Consider the following 27,500-nt stretch of genomic DNA (forward strand, 5'->3'; position numbering starts at 1 on the left):
TTTCTACTACAAATGATGAAGAAATTATGATCTGTTGGGGCTGTATGAAAAATACAAAGCTTAAGGCTTCAAACTACTTTCTAGTGTATCTGAATGAGTCTCATTTGGTTTTTCTCAGGGGTTTCCTACACAGTGCTTCAGGGGCCGCTGCAGGATGATGACATCACAGTGGAAGTGCTGAGGAGGAGGCGGTGGCTTCTGTCTGAGCCCCGCCCCATGACGAGTAACAAGGCAAGTCAGGAGAGCTCAGAGGCAGAATCAGAGGCAGCACTGCCTGACGGAGACACAGACAACAGCTCCCAGATTGAGGTAACCAGTCACCCAGCCGCTCCACTGTGCCAGCTCCTTCCCTTATAGCTACAACATATTAACTGGACACCTTTATTTAGAAAAACTCACAACGCATGATAAGCAGTTATATAGACTAAAACAAGGATTATATTAATCTCCAGTCCTAGAGAGCCACAAAACAGAGCAGAGTACAAAACTATGTGCTTGTAGGGTGGATCCACCCACCCTGCTTCACACTGTGTGCAGAAAAACCCAGCGCTGGCTGGTCGAGCTCAGCAGTGCCATGGCCGGCTGCTGTGGGGCAGGGTGGGATGGCGTTGCGCTCAAGAGTGTATTGCCTGGTGAAGCAGATGCAGCAGGAGGTGGGAGTTGCGAGGCAGAGAGGCAGAGAGGCTGTGCCAAGGCAAGAAATGAGAAGAAGCCTGAGAATGAGAGCACCGAAAGGTTTACACATATTTAATGAGCTTTTATCAAGGTGGACGAGAAGATTCGAGTGGATATAGACAGGGTAGAAAAGAAGCAGAGGAGAATCCATTAGCCATTGTCTCAGAATAACAAAACAGCCCTGCAGATTTAGGAACCTCTTCTTGATACTAATAATGCCAGTGACCAGATGTCTGCAGGCAGAAGGCAGCTTTTCTGGCTCAGCAGAGGGTAAATCGAGCAGACCCTCTCTATAACTGTGCGTGTGTGTGTGTGTGTGTACACCACAGACAGAAAGATAGTTTTCAATTTTGTCTCAGCAGAAGATGGTATGCTTGAGCAGACACGCATCAACCTGTACTTGACGTATGTATGTGTGTGTGGGTGTGTGTGTGTGAGTGTGTGTATGTGTGTGTGTGTGTATGTGTGTGTACACCACAGACAGAATGTCGAGGTGAAAACAGACTTGTGGCTTTGGCCTTGTTGTTCATAATAAGGACCTTTGGGAGTCTTCTGATCTTCCTTGCAGACACTCATAAAACACACACACACAGACACAAATCATGCAACTTTCATGTCTGATCTTTTTACCACACTTTCATACCACTGTGGCTGATTGTAGGTTGTGTCTGCTGTGGAGCAGACCTTGAATGCCCAGTGTGTTGTCATTTGGGCCACACAGATGAACCCACATAATATTAGAGTGCACAAAGCCTGTAGGAGCTCACAGGAGCCTCTTAAACAGATTCCATCACTGAGGGGCCACTTATTATGCAACAAAAACACAATATCTCTAGAATCTTTAGTTGTTGTTTATTATTACATTTACAACGTTTGGCAGGCAATCATAACCAGAGCAACTTACATACACTTAACAGTAGACAGCATGTGTACTACCTGGGAAACGAGCCCTTGGTGGTGTTAGTACTGTGGTCTGTTTGCACTACCAGATGAGATATTACATAGCACCATATGCCTTAACCTGATGTTACCTGTCAGGTGCCTATTTGCAGTATTTTGATCTTCTCCCAGGTCCTCCTCCTGCACACACACACACACACAGAGACAGACATACTCTTAAAAGTCTTTAAAGTCACAATAGCATGGACTGTAGCAGTAATATATTATCTCTACCCTTCCTCTGGCCTTGGAGGTTAGCACACTTGTGAAGGTGCCATTTGTTTGTCCTGTTCTTTCTGCAAAAGTAGGTCTTGAGAATCTGGACAGCCGTTCTCGGATGGTCTGTCACTACAGTGTGGTTCTGTGGTGTGTAGCCTGTTTGATCACGCTTAGACATGTTTTGTTTTCATTTTACTCCCCTTTTTCTGGTTTTATTGCTTGCATCCTTTGTCCTGGTTAGACAGACAGCTTGGCGCTTACATGCTTTTAATCTCAGATGGACCTGACTGAAACACACACACACACACACACACACACACACACACACACACACGCTGAGTCACACATGTACACACCCTCACACCTTGAAGAGGGGGCCCTCTTTGTGCTAATGAGCCCACCTGCTGGTCAACAAGGAGTTCCAGATTACATAACAAACCTCCGAATCCCTCCAAACCTCTTCTCATCAGGCTGGTTTGATTCTGTCTTCTGCCTTAAGAGGAGAAAAGCAAGCAGTAAATGAGAGATTAAAAGAGAGACAGAGATAATTTGCCAGTCTTTGTTTCTGTTGGGCTTTTTAATAGATTGTCGGTACCCTTGCGGTGAGTCCTCCTTCTCTGTCTCCTGTTTGCTTCTCCCCAGCCATTCTTTTTTTCAACAAAGCGTGGTTTGTACCGGCGGATTTTAGGCTCTCGCACTGTCTGCCGAGAGCTGTCTGAGGAACGGAGGTGGAATGTAGCCACAGAAAAGCTTTGAAATGCACTCTGAAAGTAGACGTCCCGAAGGCATGCACACGAGTAGATTTTTTTAATGGCTGACCAGTAAGAGGATGATTCAATCTGTGGAGAAAATGTTGCAGGACTTGCTGTCTTGACTTCTGGTGTAACGTCCTCATTAGTCAAGACTTAAGCCTGAACGAACATAATATAATATTACAGTGTAGACAGTATAATATGTCTAGACTGACAAACAGAAGGATCCAGGCAAGACAGTACATTAAAGTGTCACTCACGGCACCTGTGGCATCAGTGCCTAGCAGAGAAAGCGAGAGGCTAAGAACAGGCTAAGAACGTCTTAAATAATAGGAACGGCAGTTAAACGCTGAAACGCAAATGCTGTACAGTCCATCAGCATACTCAACCACTTGCTCAAGAGCCACATATCTTCAAAAGGCGACGTAACTGGAATCGTCTATGGATTTTGTCATACAAGATGAGGTCTTTCTGGGTGGAAAATAAGCAGATCACCATGGACAGCAGCCAGAGAGTTGTGCATTAAGCGGGGAGTTGACATCGTTCTGCTCCCACAGCCTACTCCCACATTCATCAGCACTTATTGGCCCATGTGCCTTCAATTAGGCATGCTTGAAACCAACAGCCTTGCAAGAACCTTGCTTCATGTTAAACGTATGTGACACACACATCCATGTCAGTTATATTTTTCAAGCCTCTCATCTGACAGTCAATCCGCTCGTTAAAACAAGATCATTCAGAAAGCAGCTTTCCTTTCCTTTGCTTCCATTCATTTTATCACGCCATCGGCCTCCGGATTAAAAGTGAGGGTGTGGAATGATGGCATCGAGCTTCTCGTTCTGCTCCAGCAAGCCATAGATGAGCCATAACGAGAATCTCATCACCATGCCTGCTTTGAGGTCATCAGCCTGTAAGCTGCCATGGAACATAACCATCACAGCTTGGCCTTCCAGTACATCAAACCCCATTGATGTAGAGTTTTTCTTTGGTCACCTTTAAGATTTTTCAATTAAAACTTTGTATACCACCTAAAATACGACACGTTAACTTTGACTGTGCGAGTGATCACCTCAGATCTGTGAGGCAAAGTCACCCCTCCAGAATGGGCTTGACCGCTGCATAATTGGCCTCTAAAATGTGATCCAGTCTTCGTTTAAGACATGCCTGCAGGCCAAATCTGGCATGATTCAGGGATTTTACTGAAATTGCAAATGTTCCCAATGTCAAGCAGTCTTCCAAAAAAAAAGTTTTTTTTAATTTAATTAATTTATTAAGCTATGAATAACTGGAAGGCACTTCTAACATGATTTGTATCCTGCATATCCCCTGTATTTGTTAGCAGAATTTTTTGTTTGTTTGGGTTTTTTTTTTTTATTCAGCTTGGCTCAGACTTTACTGTTTGGCCCCTGTTTGGGGAGGAAAGTTTGGGGCCCCTGAGCATGCAGGCCTCCTGGTATTTATTTGACAAAACACATTCTTTGTTACAACATAACACAAAACAGCACAAATAACACATTTAACAAACAAAACTTTCATTTACTCAACACATTTTTACATTGCCATATTACTAAGCAAATTATTTAAATAGTCAAGGTCATGTGAAAAGTATGTGAGCTCTTATATTGGTAGTTAGAGGAACATGCTTTGGTGGCTAGTCAGTCATTCACAGCAGTTAATTTATATTTTGGGCATATTTTACTTGAAAGCACTAATTCAGTTCACCTTACATATGTCTATGAGATTGAGGTTAAGACTTTAAAAAGCCTTTCTGAGCCACTCTGTTGTTTATTTATTCATTCATTCATTCATTGCCCCGTTGGATCGTTGTAATGTTGCATTACCTCACCTCTTTGGAGTTTTATATTTTGACGTTTTCTGACTTTGGAGCACTCAGACACCCTGACATCCAGCATTCCAGGCCCTGAGGCAGTAGAGCATTTCCTCATACTCCCTCCACCATGCTTCACAGCTGGGAGCGTGTCTTGGTTTTCAAAAACAGCATTATAATTAGTCTTTCAAATGTTTCTCTTATTCTGCAGTACATTGAAAATGAGGGTCCCTACTCAGTGTAAACCAAAGCTTAAATAAAGAAGATTAACAAATTTGCCACTTAAAGAGGCAACAACATTCTGTGTTGAAGTGAAGGTAACCAAAATGTGTATGTTCATTTAGATGGATGTGTAGGTTAAAGCCACACATGAACTGATTGGAACAACACTCTATTACCCTATTTACCTCATTTACTCTATTTTTAAGCAGTCATTCTCCTAGAGGCTCACATAGGGTTTGCATTCAAAGATTTTTTAAACCACTTTTAAAAGATATGACAACACTGTTTTCTTAAATCAGACTTTATGTATTATGATTTTGTTTTATTATGACTTAAATGACATAGATGATGATTATATCACTTTTTGTCACGATCCATGCAGAAATTCAGATAATTGCAACGTTAATGCCAAAGTTAATTCAATAATAGCAAACTTCATCAACTGCATGTCTGACTTGAACATCCCTACTTATGATGCAAGACAGAACCATAACGATGGAAGCGTAACAATGAAACCATAACAATGGAAGTGTAACAATGAAACCATAACAATGGAAGTGTAACAATGAAACCAAAGCAATGGAAGCGTAATGATGGAACCATAGCAATGGAAGTGTAACAATGAAACCATAGCAATGGAAGTGTAACGATGGAACCATAACAATGGAAGCGTAACGATGGAACCATAATGATGGAAGTGTAACAATGAAACCATAGCAATGGAAGTGTAACGATGGAACCATAACAATGGAAGCGTAACGATGGAACCATAATGATGGAAGTGTAACAATGAAACCATAGCAATGGAAGCGTAACGATGGAGCCATAACAATGGAAGTGTAACGATGGAACCATAACGATGGAAGTGTAACAATGAAACCATAGCAATGGAAGCGTAACGATGGAGCCATAACAATGGAAGCGTAACGACAGAACCAGAACGATGGAAGTGTAACAATGAAACCATAGCAATGGAAGCGTAACGATGGAGCCATAATGATGGAAGCGTATCTCATGTTGTGCCTGCCACGGTACCAGCACTGTGATGTACAACATTGTAATAGTATAGTCATTATCACAGAACGTGTATTAATTTACACTAAAATTGAATAGCTGTGCAGGCCCGAGGGTTTGTCGCGCGCTCTAAAATCAGCTTCTTGCACCTTGCCCTCAACCTCGTCTTTGTAGCCTCCTCTTAGTGAGCTAGTTCTGCTCACCAGAAACACACAGCAGATAGAAAATGCCCAGGCAGAGTGGGAGATATTAAAAAAAAGGCAGAAAACATTCAACTAGCCATCTACTGCAATATCGATATGCCTGCCACAGCCAGTCTCTCATTTACAAATAGCAACTGTGAATCCAGTTCTGTTTGCCACTGTGTGGCGCTCAAATGTAGGCTGCTATTTTTTTCCCTTTTTCTTCTCCCCGAAACATTTAAATGGTTTGGGCTGAAGATGTATCTTGTATTTGCGCTGAGCGCACACACCAAGTCCTGCCCGCTTTCCTATTATTTGGTCACCAGTTTTGTTAGATTGACTCTAAACGAAATTTATACAGGACATTACTGGTGAGTGATATAGTGTACTAACAGGCTCGAATGTGTAAAAACATACACCTCTGCCTACACATGCACATATAGCGCACGCACAAAGTGATGAACATGTTGCCCCACATTCTGTACCCTTCCGGTCCTCACCTCACCTGTACCCTCATCTCGGCTCGCTCAGGCTCTCTTCTCATCTCTCACGCTGTCCCTTCAACCTCTCCTCTCTCCTGGCCTTAGATTTCCACCCTCAGCATCCAATCTGTGTTAGGTCTTCCTCAGAGTGCCCACCCCCAACACACACACGCACACGCACGCACCATCGCACCCACATGTGGGAGGAGAAACTGGGTCGAGTCGATCCTGCCTGCCTCCCTCTGCTCCGGGAGAATCCAAACACCCAGGTGCAGCCTGGGATGCCCACATAGCAGCTGCTGATCAATGCAAGAGTCATTCAGCAAAGTCAGAAAGCCCTTGAGAAATCACTGTCAAGGTCTCAGGCCCGAATGACAAACAGACAGAGACAGACTGGATGCAGCAAAGCAGCATTTGTGTTCATATGAGGGAATGTGTGCGCGTGTGTGTGTGTGTGTGTGTGTGTGTGTGTGTGTGTGTGTGTGTGTGTGTGTGTGTGTGTGTGTGAGGTTGTTGTCATGCAGGAAATAATCTATAGTGATATATACAGTTGGGATTTCAGGTCATTCAAGCAGGACAGCCCGAGAATATACATAAACTAAAACTGCAAATTTCTGTGAAGTGTTGTGCAGGACACACCAGCAACTGTAGAAAGCATGTTGTTGAGGTTATTACCAATAAAGGAGTATTAATACTACCTACTAGAAGTTTCTGAGAGGATTATGTATTAATGTTTCCATTAGTAATGGGTTATGTACTAATGTCTGTATTAGTAGTGGGTTTATTAATATATGTATTTGTAAAGGGTTTATTAATGTATGTATTAGTAATGGGTTTATTAATGTATGTATTAGTAAATAGTTTATATATTAATATATCTATTAGTAAAGGGTTTATTAATGTAAGTATTAGTAAAGGGTTTATGTATTAATGTATGTATTAGTAAAAGATTTATTAATGTTTGTATTAGTAAAGGTTTATGTATTTTTTTCCTCAATGACCTTAATTTAAGATGTAATGGTGTAACATTGCTCTATAAAGTTCATTTATAAAATGTTTGTGTGTGTGTGTGTGCGTGCGTGTATGAGCATGTGTACGTTTGTGTGTGTGGGTGTGTGTGATCTAGGCAATACATCGATCTGACTATCTGTGTTTTTTCTGTCTTCAGGAAGACACGGATCACAACTACTACACATCAAAGACCTATGGTCCTAATGAGCCCATGAGCAAAGAACTATGGGTAAACATTGATCAAATGGAAAAGGAAAAAGTGAAGATACATGGAATTCTGTCCAACACACATCGACAAGCAGCAGTAAGCACACACCAGTATACAAACAGATATGCACAAAAATATACACACACCAGTGAAAAACCAGAGACAAACACAAGCACCACACAAGCACACAACTGACTGTTCCCTTCATGTAACAGTTTTTGTATAGATTACTGACACTGTAGAATGTTTAATCAATTTTAAATTAAACATACTTTTCTCTTTGTGTGTGACCATGGTTTCTCATCAAATACTGAAACGTAGAATATTGATTCAGTTTTAGAATACTCTGTGCAGTCTGTTTACACTCTTGACTGTGTGGTATTGGGCAGAGATATATGTGCACTAAATCTAAAAAAAAATATCAGAATGTCCCAAAATATACCAAGGTCTATGTCCAAATGTCTCACAGCATCAACATGTTCCCTTGCACTGTGCTGGGAAATGATTTTGGACCACTGCAGTACAATAATGGCAGTGTGTTGTTATATCTGCAGAGCTTGCTTAGCATATTATCTTTAGCCAAAGAAAGGAAACCACAGCAGAGAGGCTTTTACCTTAGCTACAGAATAAAAGTCACCTTTACTCATGGACTGCGGGGAAAGTGACATTTGCCCTGGGGAAAAAGATTTAGTCTAGAATTAGTCCTCTGGGTCATAGGATCCCTTATGCTATGTTTACAATTAGTTGCTTTTTTTTTCTTTTCTCAATCTTCCTCTCTCTATTGCTCTCCTTTGCTCTACTTAGATTAAATGTCTCAGTAAAATATGACACCAATCTTAACTTTACTACCATAATATTTTATTTCTGTTCTGTCTCACACAGCGAGTCAACCTGTCTTTTGATTTCCCCTTCTATGGGCATTTTCTGCGGGAGATCACCGTAGCAACAGGCGGTAAGTGTACCACACTGTATGGTACAGACACATCTTTGTGCATTTGTACATGTATATGTATATACAAGTGTATGTTGATGTGTTTGAGGACTTCCAAACGAAGCTAGTACTGAGGTTAATACCAGAAAGCAGGTAGAGCACTGTATAGGGCAGTAGAGCACTGTATAGGGCCGTAGAGCACTGTATAGAGCCGTGGAGCACTGTATAGGGCAATAGAGCACTGTATAGGGCAGTAGAGTACTGTATAGGGCCGTAGAGCACTGTATATGGCCGTAGAGCACTGTATAGGGCAGTAGAGCACTGTATATGGCCGTAGAGCACTGTATAGGGCAATAGAGCACTGTATATGGCCGTAGAGCACTGTATAGGGCAGTAGAGCACTGTATAGGGCCGTAGAGCACTGTATAGGGCAGTAGAGCACTGTATATGGCCATAGAGCACTGTATATGGCCATAGAGCACTGTATAGGGCAGTAGAGCACTGTATAGGGCCGTAGAGCACTGTATAGGGCAGTAGAGCACTGTATAGGGCAGTAGAGCACTGTATAGGGCCGTAAGGTGTTATTTGCTTTGACAGAGCTCATCTGTTTCAGTGGGATGACTTAGTAAGCTAAGCCTTTTCTGGCCTATGGGTTGTCCTACTTCTGGATCCTGTGTTCTGTGCCAGACAGAAAAAAGATGCATTATTGAATAGCTCGCCTGACAAACAAATCTGCCTTACGTCATCTCCGTTCCTGTCTTCTCTGATGCTCTCCAGCTTTTCATCCCTGATGCCGAGTGGCAGGCAGAATCAGGTTGGGCTGACTGCAGAGTGCTTGGAGTTTGCAGCAGCCGGTCACCTCCGTAACACCTCTGACTTCTCTCTCTCTCTCTCTGCCTATGCCTCTGCCTCTGCCTCTGCCTGCTATTGCTGTACAAGAGCTGCTGGTGTTATTGATTACTCTAAGTCATTTGATACAGCTGGTCACTGTGCATTCATTCTCATCAGCATGGAAGTTGTTTGCTCACAAATGACCTTTTTGACAGAATTCAGTGTGTTGACATAGTTAGTAGTACATGCCTGGGTATATTCTTGTATTTGTCTATGCCTGGGTCTCCTTTCTGTTTGTACTGGGGAGTTTGACTGATTAAGTACTATAGTGTTTAGAATACCAGGCTTCAGAGTAGGCTACACAGGCACACTTTTAAAACCTATGTGAAAGCTCTCTAGGCTTCACTGCTATAGGGTTACAGATAGACACTACGGTACCTGACCAAAGGTATGTGCACATCCTCCTAATGATCAGGTTCAGGTGTTTCAGCCACACCCATGACTAACAGTGTTTAAAATCAAGCGCATGCGATCTCCGTAGAGAAAAGTGACATTTCTGCCCTGCTTGAGCTGTCCTGGTCAACTAGACATGCTTTTATTGTAAAATCAAAGCATATGCAAACTCACAGAACAGGACTACCAAGTGCTGAAATCTCCAGTACTCTGCTGCATCACTCCTTAAAGAGATCCACACTGCTACTGGAAGCAGCAAGCACCAGAACTCTGTGTTGGGAGCTTTATGAAGGGCTGAACAGAGGTACACATGCCTAAGAACACTATGTACAATGCAAAGCATTGGCTGGAGTTGTATAAAGCACACCAGCAATAGTTTGCTTCTGCCGGGTGAATCTGGGTTTGGCAGATGCCAAGAGAACACTACCAAGGTAAATGTAAAGTCTGGTTGAAGAGGGATAATACTATTTTTAGGGTTCAGGACTACATTTTATGGCATTTAGCGGACACTTTTATCCAAAGCAACTTAAATCTTGACACAATTTGAGGGTTAAGGGTCTTGGTCAGGGGTCCAACCAGCAACCTTCTGATTACAAGTCCAGTACCTTAACCACTGAGCTCTCATCCCAGGACTAGGTCTCTGTAGTACCAGTGAAAGGCAATGTTAATGTTACTGCATACAGACAATTCGATTTTCGACAATTATATGCTTCTAGCTTTGTGGAAACAGTTTGGGGATGGCTATTTCCTGTTCCAGCATGACTGGACAGGAAAGTGAGATCCATGAATACATGGTTTGACAACTGCCACAGAGGAACTCCAGAGGCCGGAGCATTGACCCCTGCAACACCAAACACCTTTGGGATGAATTGGAACATTAACTGTGAGTCAAGCCTTCCTGTGTAACATCAGCGCCTGAGTTCACAAATGGTCTTTTGACTGAATGGGCACAAATTCCCATTTGTGGAAAGCCTTCCCAAAACAGTGGCGGCTGCTAGAGTTGCAAAGAGCGGGGCAACTCCTAATTAATGCCCATAATTTTGGAATAGGGTGTCCAACAAGCTCATATAGATGTGGGGATCATATACTTTTAGATGTGTCCATATATTTTTGGCCATTTAGGTTAAAAATATAGCCTTCTAGTTCATCTGTGGAAACAAATCTGAAAACCCTTGGCATGTTTAAATATAGGTAAATGTTAGATAGTACACATACAAATGGATAAATACATGCTAATGATAAATACATGCTAATGTATTTATGCTAATGTAGTTATGCTAATGTATTTATGGCCTGTTGATTATACTGGCTCATGGAAACCTTGTGTTGTCCCCTCAGTCTGAAAGCTCTTTCACTGTTCATTAATTAATGATTCAGTGTTCATTAATTAATGTTTGTTAATTCATGTTTTTGTAAGCTTAGCTTAAGCTTAGCTTGTCTGTTAGATTGTAATTTCTTTTGAATTGTCATTTTTATTTATTATTCCAATTGTGTTTATATCTGTCATGCCTGCAGCAGCACATGGCTGCATATGATTGTTCGCAGTGGGACGTGGGAATTGGACTGTACAGAATTGACAGCTGTGAGAATATCACATTCTGTGCAGTTGCTTTGCAGTTGTGTCTGTGGTCAAACCTGGCTGGCAGCTTTTGAAATTGAGGTTTTGCTAAAAGAAATTGCTCAGTTTGTGGTTTAGAGCCATATGTGTGTATTGATGCCGGGCAGGTCGCTGAATTGGCCTTAAACTGTGAAGTGTGTGTGTGTGTGTGTGTGTGTGTGTGTTACCTTTATGGAACTATGACAAATGATGATTATATTTATTTTGTGCAATATATAAATTCAAAAGGATGAAAAATGAAAAAATCAACGCAAAGACAGAAAGAGGAATCTACTGCTATACATCTGAGTGTCGCAGGCACGAACACACACATATCTCCCCTCCTCATACCCACACTCACCAACGAACACATACCCAGTTGCATGGCTCTCTCACGCAGCAACACACGCCCACACATTAACACACTCCCACACACTTACAGAGTCAGGGGGATGTAGGTTTTATTCCTCATAATAAGGGTCGTTCACTCTCTCCCTACAGATCTTTGGTGAATAATAAAGTAATGACCAAGCTAAGTATGCACTTCCTACTGGAAGCCAGGCTCACACACAGTTACACACACACGGTTTTGTGTGTTTATTTCAGTTGGTCGTGTTTGTGTGTGTTGGTCTTTCTGTCTGTTTGTTGTAGGTGAACTTCTGTCCTAGTGTTGGGGGTTGCATGGCATTGACAATCCAACACTGTGATGATAGCACTACAATTGCTTTGTGATTTGCAACATTTAGTAAACACTGGATGGTTGGTTAGGATGGTTAAAGACTGGTCTCCCATCTGGTCTGCATGCAATCACACATTGACTCATCAAAAACCCACATCTGGAATAGCTGGGAATGGTCTTGATGCTTGGCGCGCACACACAAAAAAAGTCATTTTGTTTGACGGCTCATTTGTGTGTTGCTCCCCTTCTGCAGTGTCAGTAATTTTGTAATTACAACTGAAAAACAACATATTGTGCCCAGCTAGCCATAGATAGTCTGTGTGCAGGGAAAGTCCTTCTTATTTGTTATTGTACATTGTCATTCAAGTCACAATTAATGACATGACTGAACCAGGAATGATCAATAAACCACAAGGTCAGCAATTGAAAGAAGCTGTCAGATCAGCCACATTTTAATCACAGCTTCTCTGCATTTAACAGGTCAATTCATTTGCATGTAGCGTTTAAAGATCTCTGTTTCTTTATTAAGTTAGGTCCAGCCAACTCTCTGAGGGACCAGCACCTTACGTGTGTGTGTGTGTATGTGTGTGTGTGTGTGTGTGTGCGTGTGTGTGTGTGTGTGTTCACGCACGTGTTTCTACACTGTGACTCGTTCCTAAAGTTCTCTTATATGAATATAATTCTTTTATCAATTCTGTTCCTTCCTCACGTTTTTTTAAAATCCCAGACCATATTCCCAGGCGATGTTTGCATGCGTCGGCTGTCGCCAGTGAGCTTTGCATTTTGTCTCGTCTCATGTTTGTTTGCGCAAATGGGGGGGGGGGACCGGAACCAGATGGAACCAAAGGCAGGCCGGCACTGCGATAACACGGTCCTGCGCTGCCCGAGAGGGGTGCGGAAAACCGCTCTGAAGCAAGCAGTGAGGAACGGGGGTAGATGGAAAAACAATGTCTACCACCTCCACCTATACTTGCCCTCTCTGTTAACCCTGATCACCCCCCACCCCACCCCATTACCCAGGAGCTCATACTCTTTAACCTGTAAGGATAACTGTGAACAAAAAGGGGGAATGGAATGGAGATGCTGTTCTCAGATCAGCCTAAACCCCTGGAAGCAAGCTTGAGCAGGAAAGGCACCGCATGACGTCGTTTGGACGGCGGAGAGGCTGCAGCATTATCGCTGCTTTACAGGAAAAGACAAAGCACAGCCGGAGCGATGGATGTCTCTCGGGTCCAGCTCTGCTGCTCCACCGGAGAATGTTTTGAAGGCAGAAAAGCGTGTGTGGGCGAAAATATACAGGTGCAGGCAGTAAGACAAATGCCCACTCATACAGAATGTATGTGCATGCGTGCGTGTGTGTGTGTATATGTGTGTGTGTGTGTGTGAGAGAGAGAGAGAGAGAGAGAGAGAGAGAGAGAGAGAGAGAGAGTGTGTATGTTATCCAGAGGAGAGTAAACAGTATACCTGAGTCTGCCAGTGTCTTCTGAGTTAGCCCAATGCAGCTATTTTGGCTGCTACTACACTCTCACACACACACACAAATTCTATGCATATTAAACTATAATTTTCTGCTTAGTGTCCTTTTCTGTATTTATTTCCATCTTTTAATTGAGGACATTGCATGGTGTTTAGTAGTAGCATACATGCCGCAATGTTTACTGACTAATAGGTCAGTAAACATGTTTTGACTAAAATAGAAAGCCATAGTCACCTAACAAACTGCTGTGTGTGTGTGTGTGTGTGTGTGTGTGTGTGTGTGTGTGTGTGTGTATGTGTGTGTGCGCGCACATCAAGTTTCAAATGTTTCTAAGTTGGCGCAGCACTGCCCAGAAAACATTTACATGTTGCTTCACTTCCTATATAATTCCCTCATTCTTTAACAGCATATGGTGCCTCTAAATCAAATGATTCTAGTCAGTTTGTCTGTCCAAATGTAAGCTATTAGCATGCCATGACTCCCACAACTACAGCTGCCTCTGTTTTCTTCCGGACTTTTCAGCGCATTGCTGACATCACTGCCCAAGTCCTCAAGTCACATTTGCTCAAAAACAGCAAGGCCAACGATCCTTCCCACAAATCCACAAATCGCTCTCACTCGCCTGTAAACGCCTGCCACAGCCCAGTCCCACAGACCTGCTTCAGGTTGCATTCTGAACGCGTCAAACGGTCCACGTGGGGCCGGGTGGTTCTGAACTCGGGCATCTAAATATGCGGAAAAAAGAAGGAAAAGAAAAATAGAAAGAAACATTCGTGAGGAATCTCCTGCAAGCAGGCACATTTCAAGATTCTGTTTATAGGCTGTATCTTATGTCTTTCAGCATGCGGATATATACTGTACAAGCCAACATTGATTCATTCATATGGGTGCATGTGGAGCTAAATGTAATTTTCCGGAATGGGATCTGAGAGTTTACACGGTTAATAAGTGAATCGCGGGGGGACCAGGCTGACCCTCCATCTGTCAGGATGGAGAGATGATAGCAGGAGCAGGTGGCCAGGATCTTTCCCACAGCCTTTCCTTCTCTCCCAGAGGTGTCAGCGGTGATCACGGCTGACATTCACACAAACCCTAATTAAACAGCTGGAACATATCATCACCTTTCTAACTTCCGGTTTCCGTACGAGGAACTGTGTTACAGTTGCTCAGGCTATGGTTGTGTCATTTTGAGTCAAGTCTTATTGTTAATTATTTGTGGCCTCTTGTTGACATTCTGTGTCAACCCTCGAGTTTTAAAAAGGCACTGTACAATATTATTATTATTATTATTATTATTATTATTATTATTATTAATAATATATTATTATTGTTGTTATTCTAGATGGGGTGATATATTCATTTGATAATTAATTTTTTAGCTTCCACTAGACGTAATTAGACATACTTGTTGTCTAGTCAAGGGTGATGCATTGAAGAAAAATATCTCTGTCCTTGTAGTGATAGGACCTTGACATTCCACATTTGCTACATTTGTTTGAGAGACGGCAGGCTGGCCATTTGCAGGAGTGATTTCACTTTCAATCACCCCTTTGACTTTGTCTGCTGGAACGGCAGTAGTTAGAGACGCCCGGGAGAGAGTCCGGGACAGACTGGGAGGGGGAGGACCAACTTGACTGGATAGGGAAGCTTAAAATGGCAGTGAACAATTTTATTGTTGTTGTGGTTGCTTAATCTAATCAAATTTGAGCAAAATGTTTAGTATCTTATTTGTGTGTGTGTGTTTGTGTGTGTTTGCATTACAGGCTTCATTTATACAGGAGATGTGGTTCACAGAATGCTGACAGCCACACAGTACATCGCCCCACTCATGGCGAACTTTGACCCCAGTCTGTCCCGCAATTCAACAGTCATTTACTTTGACAATGGTAAGAGCCATGGGCCTCTGGTTCTGAAATCTCTGCTTCTTTGAAGGCCAATTCTAAGACATTACATTTAAAACCTTTTGTGTATACCCAAAACAGATATTGATATAACCGCATGTGACATAATACATCCATTGGTGTACAAATTAGGTTATTTGTCAGGCTAGAGAAGGGACAGGCTTCTGGCCCCTGGAGGTTTAAAAGTTGAAAGGTCGCGGTGCACAGGGACGGTCACCTTACAACCTGTGGATTAGACATTACACTAAAATGGCATTATAACAACAGGGTATAATGACAATATTACCTCTATAGTTGTCTACAGGCTCCAGGTTCTGTTTTGGTCAGCTCTGCGTACTCAGAGGTTAACTGACCGCTGGGAATGTGTGTGCTCTGTGCAGTTGTGCCTCTTCGAAACGATGACCCGTTTTTAAAAATCGGCAATGTCTGCTTTTTTTTGTTTATGCATATGCATAAGTTTGTGCTGTTTTCATACTTATTTGCATAAAGAGTCTTCACGAGTTCATTACAGAATATATTAAAAGCATTTAACTAACACCTGCATTGTGAAAGGCCAATAAAATTTGACACCATGCACATGGTAAAGGACTTCAGTCAGCTGAAGTCAGCGTGTAATGGTGGGTGGCGAAAGTGATGGATTACAATTTATAATTGCCTGTAAAAAGTATGGCTGTCTCTCAAAGTACATCAGGTCGGCTGGACTTTGAGCACGACACAAGTTCACCAGGTTCTCCCAGAGGTCATTTTATATGCAGACCCGTTACAAGGGTTTGCTGTGAGCAACAGGAAGAGCAAAAATGAGCAGCGATGGGCAATCCCGAAGACAACAGTGGTTTAGGGTGAAAGGTGAAAGGTGAGAATGAGCCAGGCAGACAGTCCTATACGAGCTTTAGCAGCTGAAGACTGTGTCAGAAGCCAATGTTATTACTACAGAAGACAGACAAATGTCCTGTGGGCACAGGAGCATCAAAACCAGACCACTGGCAGAGAGGACAGAGGCGGATTGGACGAATGATAGCGCGCCGTCTACTGCGATAAAGCCCGCGTCCTGGCTAAATGCGTCTGGCAGGTTTTCACTGCTTCGGTGGCCTGCATCGTCTCTTCGCTTCTGCCCCGTTGAGGGTCAGGTGCAAAGGGCCGTGGGCAATAAGAGCGTGCAACCATCCGCTTCACAGCAGCCGTCCGGCCCAAACGGGCCTTCATGGTGCGTCCTTCTGCACCATGCGTCTAGTGTCATAATCCATGCCCAGGTGAATTCATATTCAATGGGCAGCTGGTTATGGTCAGTGTGTGTGTGTGTGTGTGTGTGTGTGTGTGTGTGTGTGTGTGTGTGTGTGTGTGTGTGTGTGTGTGTGTGTGTGTGTGTGTGTGTGTGTGTGTGTGTGTGTGTGTGTGTGTGTGTGTGTGTGTGTATTTGTTGTTTAAGGCACTGCTCTGGTAGTTCAGTGGGACCATGTACACCTCCAGGACTCATTCAGCCTGGGTAGCTTCACCTTCCAGGCCACACTGCACAGAGACGGCAGAATCGTCTTCGCCTACAAGGAGGTCTGCCACTTGTTTTCGTTCCTCTGTGTTTAAAGTGCTGGGTTTTGTCTTCATTTGGCTTCTCTCTGGCTCTCTCGTCTATTAAATATGCTTCTTCTATTTCACCAAATACAGCATCTGTCTTCTTTTAAAAGGACGGTTTGTGTATTACTTGTATATCTTTTCCCCTCTTTTTCTGGCATCCTGGCTTCCTTTCTGATTGCCTTCTCTCTCTCTCCCTCCCTCCCTCTCTCTCTCTCTCTCCCTCTCTCTCCCTCTCCCTCTCTCTCTCTCTCCCTCTCTCTCTCTCCCTCCCTCCCTCTCTCCCTCTCTCTCCCTCTCTCCCTCTCTCTCTCTCTTTCTCTCTCTCTCTCCCTCTCTCTCCCTCTCTCTCTCTCTCTCTCTCTCTCTCTCTCCCTCCCTCCCTCCCTCTCTCTCTCTCTCTCTCCTCTCTTTCTTCTCCTTCGGTCTCTAATTACACATTTCTCTCAGTATTAGCTGCTGAGCTAATAAAAATAAAGCATCTGATCTCCATAAGATGCCTCCATAAGATGCCTCCATAAGATGACGCCGGAGTAGTCATTTCATTTCTCCCTGATTAAAAAGGTTACTGCAAATGTGTCTGCATCAGTCCATGGCTCCACTATGTTGTCAGTCTGCCCAGTGGTTTTGGAAGCCCTCACCATGCAGGGGTGCTAGACGTCTATTAGCCATCGTGAAAACACTGGCTGAAACACTTTTGACCCGAAGGAGAAAAAGGAAAAACATTTCTGCTATCTTGCTATTTTTGCTATTAAATTCAGAATACATTTAGTAGCAGTAAATTCAGAACTTTAGCACGGCCAGGATGTCTAAAGTGTCTTTTAAGGGAGGGTAAATAATTTATTCCAAAAATCTGAAACACGTTCACCATAAATTTGGGGTGTAGATTAATGGTGTAGATTAATAAAATATGTTGTATCCAGCCTTCTGTAGTTAGTTTAGGGCAGGAAGTGGCCTAGTGCCTGGTAAAGGTGAAAGAGCACTGTTAGGCTTCAGCTTCCACGATCAAAGCCACCAGTACATAGCCCTAAACTGAATAATGTATTATTATAGTCTGTGGGCTCCAAGATTCAGAGTGTTTACTGGTTATGTTCCTGCCTCAGGTTCCTATCCAGATTGCCAAGATCAGCTCCATCAACCACCCCGTGAAAGTGGGGCTGTCTGACGCCTTCGTGGTCGTTCACAGAATCCAGCAGATTCCTAGTAAGTCTGACGCTTTTCCAAGGCCCCTGACTGCCTGCGTCTGTGGAGCAAAGCACAACTGCAGGGCCACGGGAGATTGCTTTTATCAGAGGATTAAAACATCGTTTCCCAGATAAGGGCTCGAGAGAAATAAGACGAAGATGTTTGAACACTCATTATGAGTTTTTTTAGACACTGAGTAGATGTAGACTAATTATTGTCATGTACACTTGATAATAATACAAGTCACCCATGCATGACTTTTTCAACACATTACAGAGGGAGTCATGGTTTCTTTGTGTTTCTAACAGAAAGCAATTCCGCAGTTCGTCATGTGAAACTCGACTTCTCACTGCAGACTTCTCACTGTTGAAAGCACTGGGCTGAAAGACTGTCTCTGTGGAGTTATTTCAGTGGACTGATTTTAAAAAATATATATTTCTGAAAAGACAGAATGTTTTAGGCTGCACATGGTCCCTTCATTTTTAAAACCCTACACCAAAGCAGACCATTTTATCTTCCAAAACAATAGGCACTGAGTTGTCAGCATATTTTAGCAGTGCACACGGGCTCAAATGAGCTCCGAATACGAGCTGCACAGTGCGCTCTTGCCGCAAGTCCTAACGTAACATTCCTGTAACAGTCCTATTGTAACATCCCTGCTTCTGACTGAAGTTAGCTTCATGGTTCATCAGAATGTGCTCAGTTGCGATCTTCTCCTTTGTGAGCTGAAGTCCAACTCGCAACTTCTCCACCCAGTTGGCTCCGGGTCGGATAACCAGCTCACAGCCCTTGTGACTGCACCAGCATTGCCAAAGACATTTCATTCCTCAAGTTTTTGTAATTACCCAGACGGACCGTACGCTCAGACATGGTTTTCAGGAGTCCAGACACTCCGCCCTGCCGGGTTATTGCTGTTATTATTGCTTACTTAACACGAGTGTGTGTCTGACCCTTAGCCGTGGTAAAGTGAGCACTGTTAGCCCACAGACGTTTCAGATGTTGGGTCACGAGGGTGCTGGCATTTGGGAAACTTTGCCATGGCTCTAGAGTGCACTGCCCATCTTAATACATGTGAGCAGTCCAAAATGTTATTTGCTTTAATGCTTGCGCAATTTGCATCTCTGGAGAACAGAGAGCCACAACAATTCCAGGCACATCCAGCAGGAATGGGTCAGGAATGCGCAATTGATCAAACACAGCTCTTTTTAGGCATCACTGCAGTACTAAAAGGGCTGTTTGTGGCACTAACTGCTGTGCCATAACCAACCCTAATGAAATACTTTTGATCAATTCACATTACAATATTATTAATTTTAAGAATGCTACCATACCTCATAGAGGTACTGATCTTATGAAGCTACCCGAAAGGGCTTTTTCTTCTTCTGTCTTTTTTGACAGACGGTCGCCACTGAAGGGGTGCGAGACGTTAAAGTCTCTCTAGCGCCCTCAGCTGTATGGTAAGGTAACTTCTAGCCCAGCAGGAGGTGAGCCGCGCTGATTTTAACCGTGCCTGAGTAAGGTGAAGAAGAGGCGCTGTGCTGTGACCGCTGTCAGAATAGCATGAGTTGAAGTTCGATATTCACGGAAGTGGTAGGCGGTGATACCACGTGTGCATGCATACGGGTGTGTTGTCAGTCTGGAAAGGGAAGCATTTGCATCTTTTGACTTCACTCTGTCTCCTGGTTTGTGACAATAACAGAAAAGAGAGTGAGAGAGAAAGAGAGAACTTTGGGCTGTTGGAGAGAGAAAGACTTGCAATGCATCAGAACTGCTGTTTGCTGTTCCCAATTAGACTTTGGAAACTGCTAAAACACCTAACAGCATCAGGATTAGGCGCACACACACGCGTGCACACGCACAATCAGAATGCCAGCATTCTGGAGAGAAGCCAGGTTACGCTTCACAGACTGACCAGGTAATTAGCTACAGGAAAAGCCTTTTAACCCAGTGCACATCTGCAGCCTGAACCGACCACAATTTCCTGCCCTAAAGCTATCACAGTAGCACATCCACCTACATCAGAACCCACACACCTACCCACACCACCTACAAACCACCCACCCACATCTGCCTTCAGCAGAACCCACACAAACACCCACATCCACCTACATCACCACCAACCCACATCCACCTACACATAGACCCACATCTACCTGCACTAGAACCCACACACACACCCACATCCACCTACATACACACATCCACCTATACCAGAACCCACACACACCCCCCACATCCATCTGCATAATTCCAAACTTGGGCCAGGTGTTCTCAGTTTGAGGATTAAAAGGTGTCTTTCAGGATCATCGTCTATCTGCATGGACCACTGCATCCACGTCCTGTTACCAAAAGTGTGGCTGTATACAGTGTTACCACAAACACAGGTAACATTGGAAAGCTTATCACCAGGGGTGGAACCGTGGCTTAATGTGAGTGTAAAGTAACAGGAAGTTTGGCTTTACTGGACCCAGAAAATGGATGCTGCGTGGGCAGTCTGATTGCTGTTCTCGCACACACACACACAGACACGCACAGCCTAAAACACAGCCTTGATACCATGTGAGCACACTCGATTCCAGGTGGTTTGGGCAGTCATTAAATCATTTAACCTGTGTGAGGACGGCGGTTTGAGAAATTAGAGAATACAGCTGTCTGACACACTCACACAAACACACACTCAAACTATTTGTTACTGGTTTCTTTACTGTATAAAGTCATCGATTTCTCCAGACCACTACTCGAGCTAATTCAACAACTAGTGTTGAACGTGTTGGATGGTTTGCGCAGGAGACGTCACAAATGACATGCGTGCAAGACCGTGGGGGTGCGCTGCTGAGAGACATGAGCAGGCGGAAAAACAAAAGTAACTCTCTCTGTCAGTTACATTTTCTGTCAGTATCTGATCTTAATTATACTCATGGAATTTGTGGTGTGCGTGCCCGTGTGTGCGTGTCTCTGTGTGTGTGCGTGCGTGCGTGCGCGTGTGCGTGTCTCTGTGTGCGTGCGTGCGTGCGCGTGTGCGTGTCTCTGTGTGTGTGCGTGCGCGCGTGCGCGTGTGCGTGTCTCTGTGTGTGCGTGCGTGCGTGCGCGTGTGCGTGTCTCTGTGTGTGTGCGTGCATGCGTGCGCGTGTGCGTGTGTGCGTGGCTTCAGACGTCCGGAGGAAAACCATTTATGAGTATCATCGCGTGGAGTTGCTCAAAACCAGGATCACAAACAACACAGCTGTGGAGATGACGCCACTGCCTAGTAAGATAATAATCACTTTCTTTCTCTCTCTCTCTCTCTCTCTCTCTCTCTCTCTCTCTCTCTCTCTCTCTCTCTCTCTCTCTCTCTCTCTATCTATCTATCTATCTCTCACATATACTAACATACAAAGCATTCAAGAAGTCTCTCTCTCTCTCACACACACACACACACTACTCTGCAAAAACAAGCCAGCACATCTGCACAGATGAACAATCCACAGATTCACACACTGTAGTCTGCAGTCTGTCTGCTAGACTTTCATGGGCTGTGAATTGGCTATATTGCAATTCTGGTGAAGTTCTTCCTTTTTGATTGTTACATCCTGTGTGCCTGCTGCTGCATCCATCTCTGTCTCCCTGCCTCCAACTCGCCTCCTCCGCCCCAACCCAGCCTGTCTCCAGTTCAGGAGCTGTTCTGCTTGCATCGCTACAGAGATCAACTTCAACTGTAGCTGGTGTCACCGACTTAACAGGTGAGTACGGTCCGGTCCATCACCTTGTCCCCGAGGGAGCCGCCCGAGGACATTACTGAACCAGTGTGGGGAAGGACAGGGCCTTTCTGCTCACTGGCTTTAATCTGCCTTGAGCACTTTCTCGTGTCTTTGGGATCGCGGCTGACACTGTCACGCCGTCTGTCCAACCCCCTCCTCTGCCTCGCCTGGGACATTTCCACTCAACCCATCACTCTTCCCAGGCCGCAGGGTGGGTCACTACCAAGGGAGCACTGACTGAAAGGTTCTTCTTGTGTAATCGGATCTGTGGCTCCATCTCCATCCATCTCACCCTGGTTTTTCCCTCTCTCTCTCTCTCTCTGTCTCTCTCTCTCTCTCTCTCTCTCTCTCTCTCTCTCTCCCTTTGTCTTTCTCTGTCTTCTCTCCTGTTATTTCACACATTTATTCTGAACTTGCTCATTCATGCTCTGTTGCTTTCTTTGCGAAGGGCCTCCTATTTTCTCCTATTTTCTCCCCCCACTGGCCCTCCTCTAATCTCCTCATATCTCCTCTCCTTTACCTAGCTTTCATACATCTCTCTCGCCTATACACCCTCTTTGTCTGTCCGCCGTCTCTCACAACACACACACAGACTGGCGCTCATGCTGTGAGCGAGACCCCTGAGCGTATAAGAAGCGTTTCCTTTAGGATACTGAGTGATAGCCATGGAAAGAGTTGGGGGTGGTGGTGTGGCAGTAGCACTGTGAAAACCCTTTTTATGAGAAAAGGGTTTTGTCAATTCTGTCCAATCCTTTCACGTGTTTTTATTCATTCTTTTATTAAGTCTGTCTTTTCGTTCTCTGCGTCAATCCAAATTGTTTTTTAAATCTGATATTTGATCGATAGGGAGATTTTTTCACTGTCACCAGTGTATCAGAGCAGAGACAGTTCTGACTGTAATAACGTACTGTCATGGAAATAATTCATTGAATCCATTAATTCATATAGAGCACTGTTGCTACTAGTCTTTTATTCTATAGGATCACACTCAAACCTCTACTGTAATTCCAACTAAAATTAAACTAACATGCGCTCCTGCTTAACGAAGCCAAAAGTTGAGTTTTCATAATCAGGCGTGGTTGCCATGGCAAACTTAATACCCGTACCTGCGTTCAAGTTCAAACGGCCCCAGTAACCCACATAAGAGGCAAATGAAGACGAAAAGCAGAAATCAGCAGCCCGCTTGGCTGACATGTGCCCTGGCAGAGAGGTGGAGTCGGAGAGAGAGCCAGTGAAAGAATGGACCGTGTGGACAGTCATGCACACAACTCATTTGCTTTTAAAATGGAAGGAGTTTATTTACATGCAGGTCCTGAGGCCTCGGACAATCTCCCGAGAAGTCCCTCGAGACGACCTCTCTCTCTCTTCACCTCTCTAGCTGTCTCCTGCCTTCTTCCTGTCTCCCCTTCTTGCTTTTAGTCCGTTGGAATCTCTTTACTTTTAGACGCGGTTTTTTTTTTGCTGAGGAGCCTGTAACTTTGCCCTAACCCACACTGCATCTCCAAAATTTGGCCTCTGCGCTGGATAAGAGATCACGGTGTGTGGAAAGTCACAAGCACTTAAACACCACTGCAGTAATTACAATCCCCTTTACTCTGACGGACATGGGCTTGGATTAAAGTAGTAAAATCATCTGCTGTTACAGCGGGCTGCAAGAGATACTAATAAACATTGCAGTCCTCGTTGTGTGTGAGGAGCCGGAACAACTTTGAACAGTGAAAATATAAAAGCAAAGGGCTAAAGTACTAGTTACCAGAAGCTCCCAATTTCTAAATTTCCAAATTTGAGGAAGACTATTTCATTGTGGATTCAAAACAAGATTACAAGATTCTAATTAAGTAACTGTAGTATGATTGCAAGAAATTAAACTGTAACGTGTTGCAGTACTTTGTAACAGGGAAAGTAATTAGATTGCAGTAACAGGTTTGTACTGCAGAATTTGTTCCACACCCACTAAAAGTGTAAACCCATCCCAGTAACAGTGTAAACTCACCTCAGTAACAGCGTAATTCTATCTCAGTAACAGTGTAAACTCACCTCAGCAACAGCATAATTCTACCTCAGTAACAGTGTAAACTCACCTCAGTAACAGCATAATTCTACCTCAGTAACAGTGTAAACTCACCTCAGTAACAGTGTAAACTCACCTCAGTAACAGCATAATTCTACCTCAGTAACAGTGTAAACTCACCTCAGTAACAGCGTAATTCTATCTCAGTAACAGTGTAAACTCACCTCAGTAACAGCGTGATTCTACCTCAGTAACAGTGTAAACTCACCTCAGTAACAGTGTAAACTCACCTCAGTAACAGCATAATTCCACCTCAGTAACAGTGTAAACTCACCTCAGTAACAGCGTAATTCTACCTCAGTAACAGTGTAAACTCACCTCAGTAACAGTGTAAACTCACCTCAGTAACAGCATAATTCTACCTCAGTAACAGTGTAAACTCACCTCAATAACAGCGTAATTCTATCTCAGTAACAGTGTAAACTCACCTCAGTAACAGCGTAATTCTACCTCAGTAACAGTGTAAACTCACCTCAGTAACAGTTTAAACTCACCTCAGTAACAGCATAATTCCACCTCAGTAACAGTGTAAACTCACCCCAGTAACTTTGTAAACTCACCTCAGTAACAGCATAATTCCACCTCAGTAACAGTGTAAACTCACCCCAGTAACAGTGTAAACTCACCTCAGTAACAGCATAATTCTACCTCAGTAACAGTAACCTCACCTCCGTAAAAGTAGAAACCCACCTCAGCCTGAGCTGTGTGTTGATAAAATACAGACGTTGTACTGAGTGCTCCAGGCCATGAGATGACCGCTCTTGCTGCTGGCCTGTGCTCTGCTGAGGAGATATGTGGTTGGAGCACTTAAGAATGCAAGGCCACTTTTATTTAGGTGGAGGTTAGGTTGAGGTTGAGGACACTTGGTGAAATTGAAAGCAGTGCCAGAAATTCAACTGTGATTTTTTTTGTGTGTGTGTGTGTGTGTGTGTGTGTGTGTGTGTGTGTGTGTGTGTGTGTGTGTGTGTGTGTTTGTGGATATAGAGGTCCATGTTTGTGTGTAATGATGTTGTACGCCAAGTTTCTGGGTCAAGTTTGCCTGTAAAAACTTTACCTAATAATACTAATTCCTCCTTCACACTTTGTGTCTTCTCTCTCAGACACACACACACACACACACACACACACACACACACACACACACACAGAGCCTTTGTGTGCAGGCCTGTCAGAATGGCAACCAGACCTTCTGGTGCTGACGTTTAATCAAGGCAGGCAGTGGAGTGCTGATTCAGCACCATGTCACACGCGAGATGCGCCTCGGTCCCTCTCGCTGTAGTCCTGCGTGCTGACCAAGCTGTCATTACCGTCAAATATTGGTGGTGTAGTTCTGAGTGGAAATGTGACAGGTATAAGAAAGGTATTATAATCATTTTAATGGACTGTTCAACCACAGGCAAATGAAAATGACATAAATAAAAAAATATGCCCAAAAAATTTATTAAAAATTTAGCTCCCACTGCTACTGAGTGCAAACAAGGCCCGTACATTTGCACGCATTACTATGCAAATGACACAGCACAATCCAATCACATTTAGGTATTTAGCTGCACAGCTGAGCGGGGTGGAGACAGGCATCTTTGAAGACTGAAAATTCTGGTGGGAGTTTGCCAGTTGATGCCAGATTTGGATTTGTGTGCTCTCAGCTGAGAACACCAGCCAGCCAGAATAAGCCTCTTTTTGATTTGACCGTTGTTTGTGTGTTTTTCCCGCATATGTAAACAGAATTGATTAGGCATACCAAGTGGTAGCTACAGGCAGTAAGACTGGGCTATTGTACCACTGACAAAATGAACTAAAAAATATAAAAATATCAGCATGATTGCTGGCTAACATTTCAAACAACCCTGTGGGCCAGTGTAAGGCTTGTTATCAGTACAAAAGCAAGCTGACTTCAGTGCCTGCATACCCGCATGCAGTCAAACCCTCGCGACACACACACCCTCGTAACACGCCCATCCTCGTAACGAAGTTAGCGAAGCTCCCGTAGTGTGTCAGAGCGAGAGGTTGCATTTCCTTTCAGCCCTCCGAGAACATGAGGGAGAGAGAGAGAGAGAGAGAGAGAGAGGGAGAGAGAGAGAGAGAGAGAGAGAGAGAGAGAGAGAGAGAGAGGAGAGAGAGAGAGAGAGAGCATGTTTCAGAGAGGGGAGGCTAATTAGAAGACGTGAGGTATTTGTGGGGAACTAGAAGCAACAAAGCAGGGACACAGGAAAAGTAGGAATGCCTAACGTTCTCACCAGTATCCTGACACCGAGAGAAAGAGTAGCGGTAGAGCGAGAGAAGCAGAGAGATGTTCTCAGAGTTCTACATTCCTGTTGTCATTCTCCCTGATGTATGCAGTGCATACTTGTCATTCAGTACCTTCTGTTCTTTGTTGAAATCTGGACACAGTCCCACACTGAACCTGAAGCAGGGAGCAGGGCTGCATTCCGGAGCTTTCCACAATGTTACGGCGCATTCCGCACTGCTTTGAGTTCAAGACTACACAGTTACACGGTTATACTAATATTTCATTGTTTTTGAAGAACCTGTCAGGTTTTGGTTAATTCTGCGAGAAGTCAACAGAACATGTAGAAAAGGCAAAAAAAAAAAAATGGACTTCAATACTTAATAGCATTTGTTGTCTCAAACCAGAGTGATTACATTCTCTCTCTGTCTTTCTCCCTCGATAGATAGATAGATAGATAGATAGATAGATAGATAGATAGATAGACAGACAGACAGACAGACAGACAGACAGACAGACAGACAGACAGACAGACAGACAGACAGACAGACAGACAGACAGACAGACAGACAGACAGACAGACAGACAGACAGACAGATAGATAGATAGATAGATAGATCTTATTTGGTTGTATTGTGCACATGTCGCTGTTACTCTCTTTCTATGTCTGATTTCTAACTGACGGGTTATTGTGCCTGTCTGAGTAGAATCCAACACTCATTTTACTCCATAAGTAATTAGGCAATGTGGAAAAGTGGAGTTGCTTTATTGTCTTGTTAACGGCTTCCTCATTAGTGATGCTAATTATCTGTCTTATTTCAGATGTTCCAGTGGCTTTGACCGCCATCGGCAGGACTGGGTAGATAACAGCTGCCTAGACGAGGTGTGTGCGTGTGTGTGTGTGTGTGTTTGTGTGTGTGTGTGCATATGGGAATGCACCTGGCTTCTTACTAGGTCCAAATGGTGCATGTCATCATTTGGTTCATGGAAAGAAAGGACCTGCAAACCCTTCTATTGGCTGGAGTGTCCCTGTGTGTGTCCATACGCACACGTGTGTGTGTGTGTGTGTGTGTGTGTGTGTGTGTGTGTGTGTGTGTGTGTGTGCATGTGCACATGTGTGAGTCTGTGTGCCTGTGTGTGTGTGTGTGGGGGGGGGGGGGGTGCATGTTTGTGCATGTGCATGCATGTGTGACCGTTGTCAGCCAGAGGAGGATGGGCCCCCCCTCTGAGTCTCGGTTCCTCTCAAACTTTCTTCCTCACGCTCTAGGGAGTTTTTCCTTGCCACTGTTGGCCTTGGCTTGCTCACTGGGGGC

General features: G+C 43.9%; 1 protein-coding gene across 1 annotated transcript in view; it reads left to right on the plus strand.

Moving 5' to 3' along the window:
- The window catches only part of plxdc2 (plexin domain containing 2), a 73,292-nt gene that overhangs the window by 31,834 nt on the left and 13,958 nt on the right, over window positions 1-27,500 (plus strand). The window contains exons 2-10 of the mRNA XM_035520031.1: window positions 119-309; window positions 7,482-7,628; window positions 8,415-8,484; window positions 15,264-15,386; window positions 16,828-16,946; window positions 18,071-18,170; window positions 21,304-21,399; window positions 21,790-21,871; window positions 27,010-27,070. Coding sequence (XP_035375924.1) covers window positions 119-309; window positions 7,482-7,628; window positions 8,415-8,484; window positions 15,264-15,386; window positions 16,828-16,946; window positions 18,071-18,170; window positions 21,304-21,399; window positions 21,790-21,871; window positions 27,010-27,070 — 989 coding nt within the window. The remainder of the gene's footprint in view (window positions 1-118; window positions 310-7,481; window positions 7,629-8,414; window positions 8,485-15,263; window positions 15,387-16,827; window positions 16,947-18,070; window positions 18,171-21,303; window positions 21,400-21,789; window positions 21,872-27,009; window positions 27,071-27,500) is intronic.

This window comes from Electrophorus electricus, chromosome 19, assembly GCF_013358815.1.
Source record: "Electrophorus electricus isolate fEleEle1 chromosome 19, fEleEle1.pri, whole genome shotgun sequence".
In the NCBI taxonomy this organism is placed as follows: Eukaryota; Metazoa; Chordata; class Actinopteri; order Gymnotiformes; family Gymnotidae; genus Electrophorus; species Electrophorus electricus.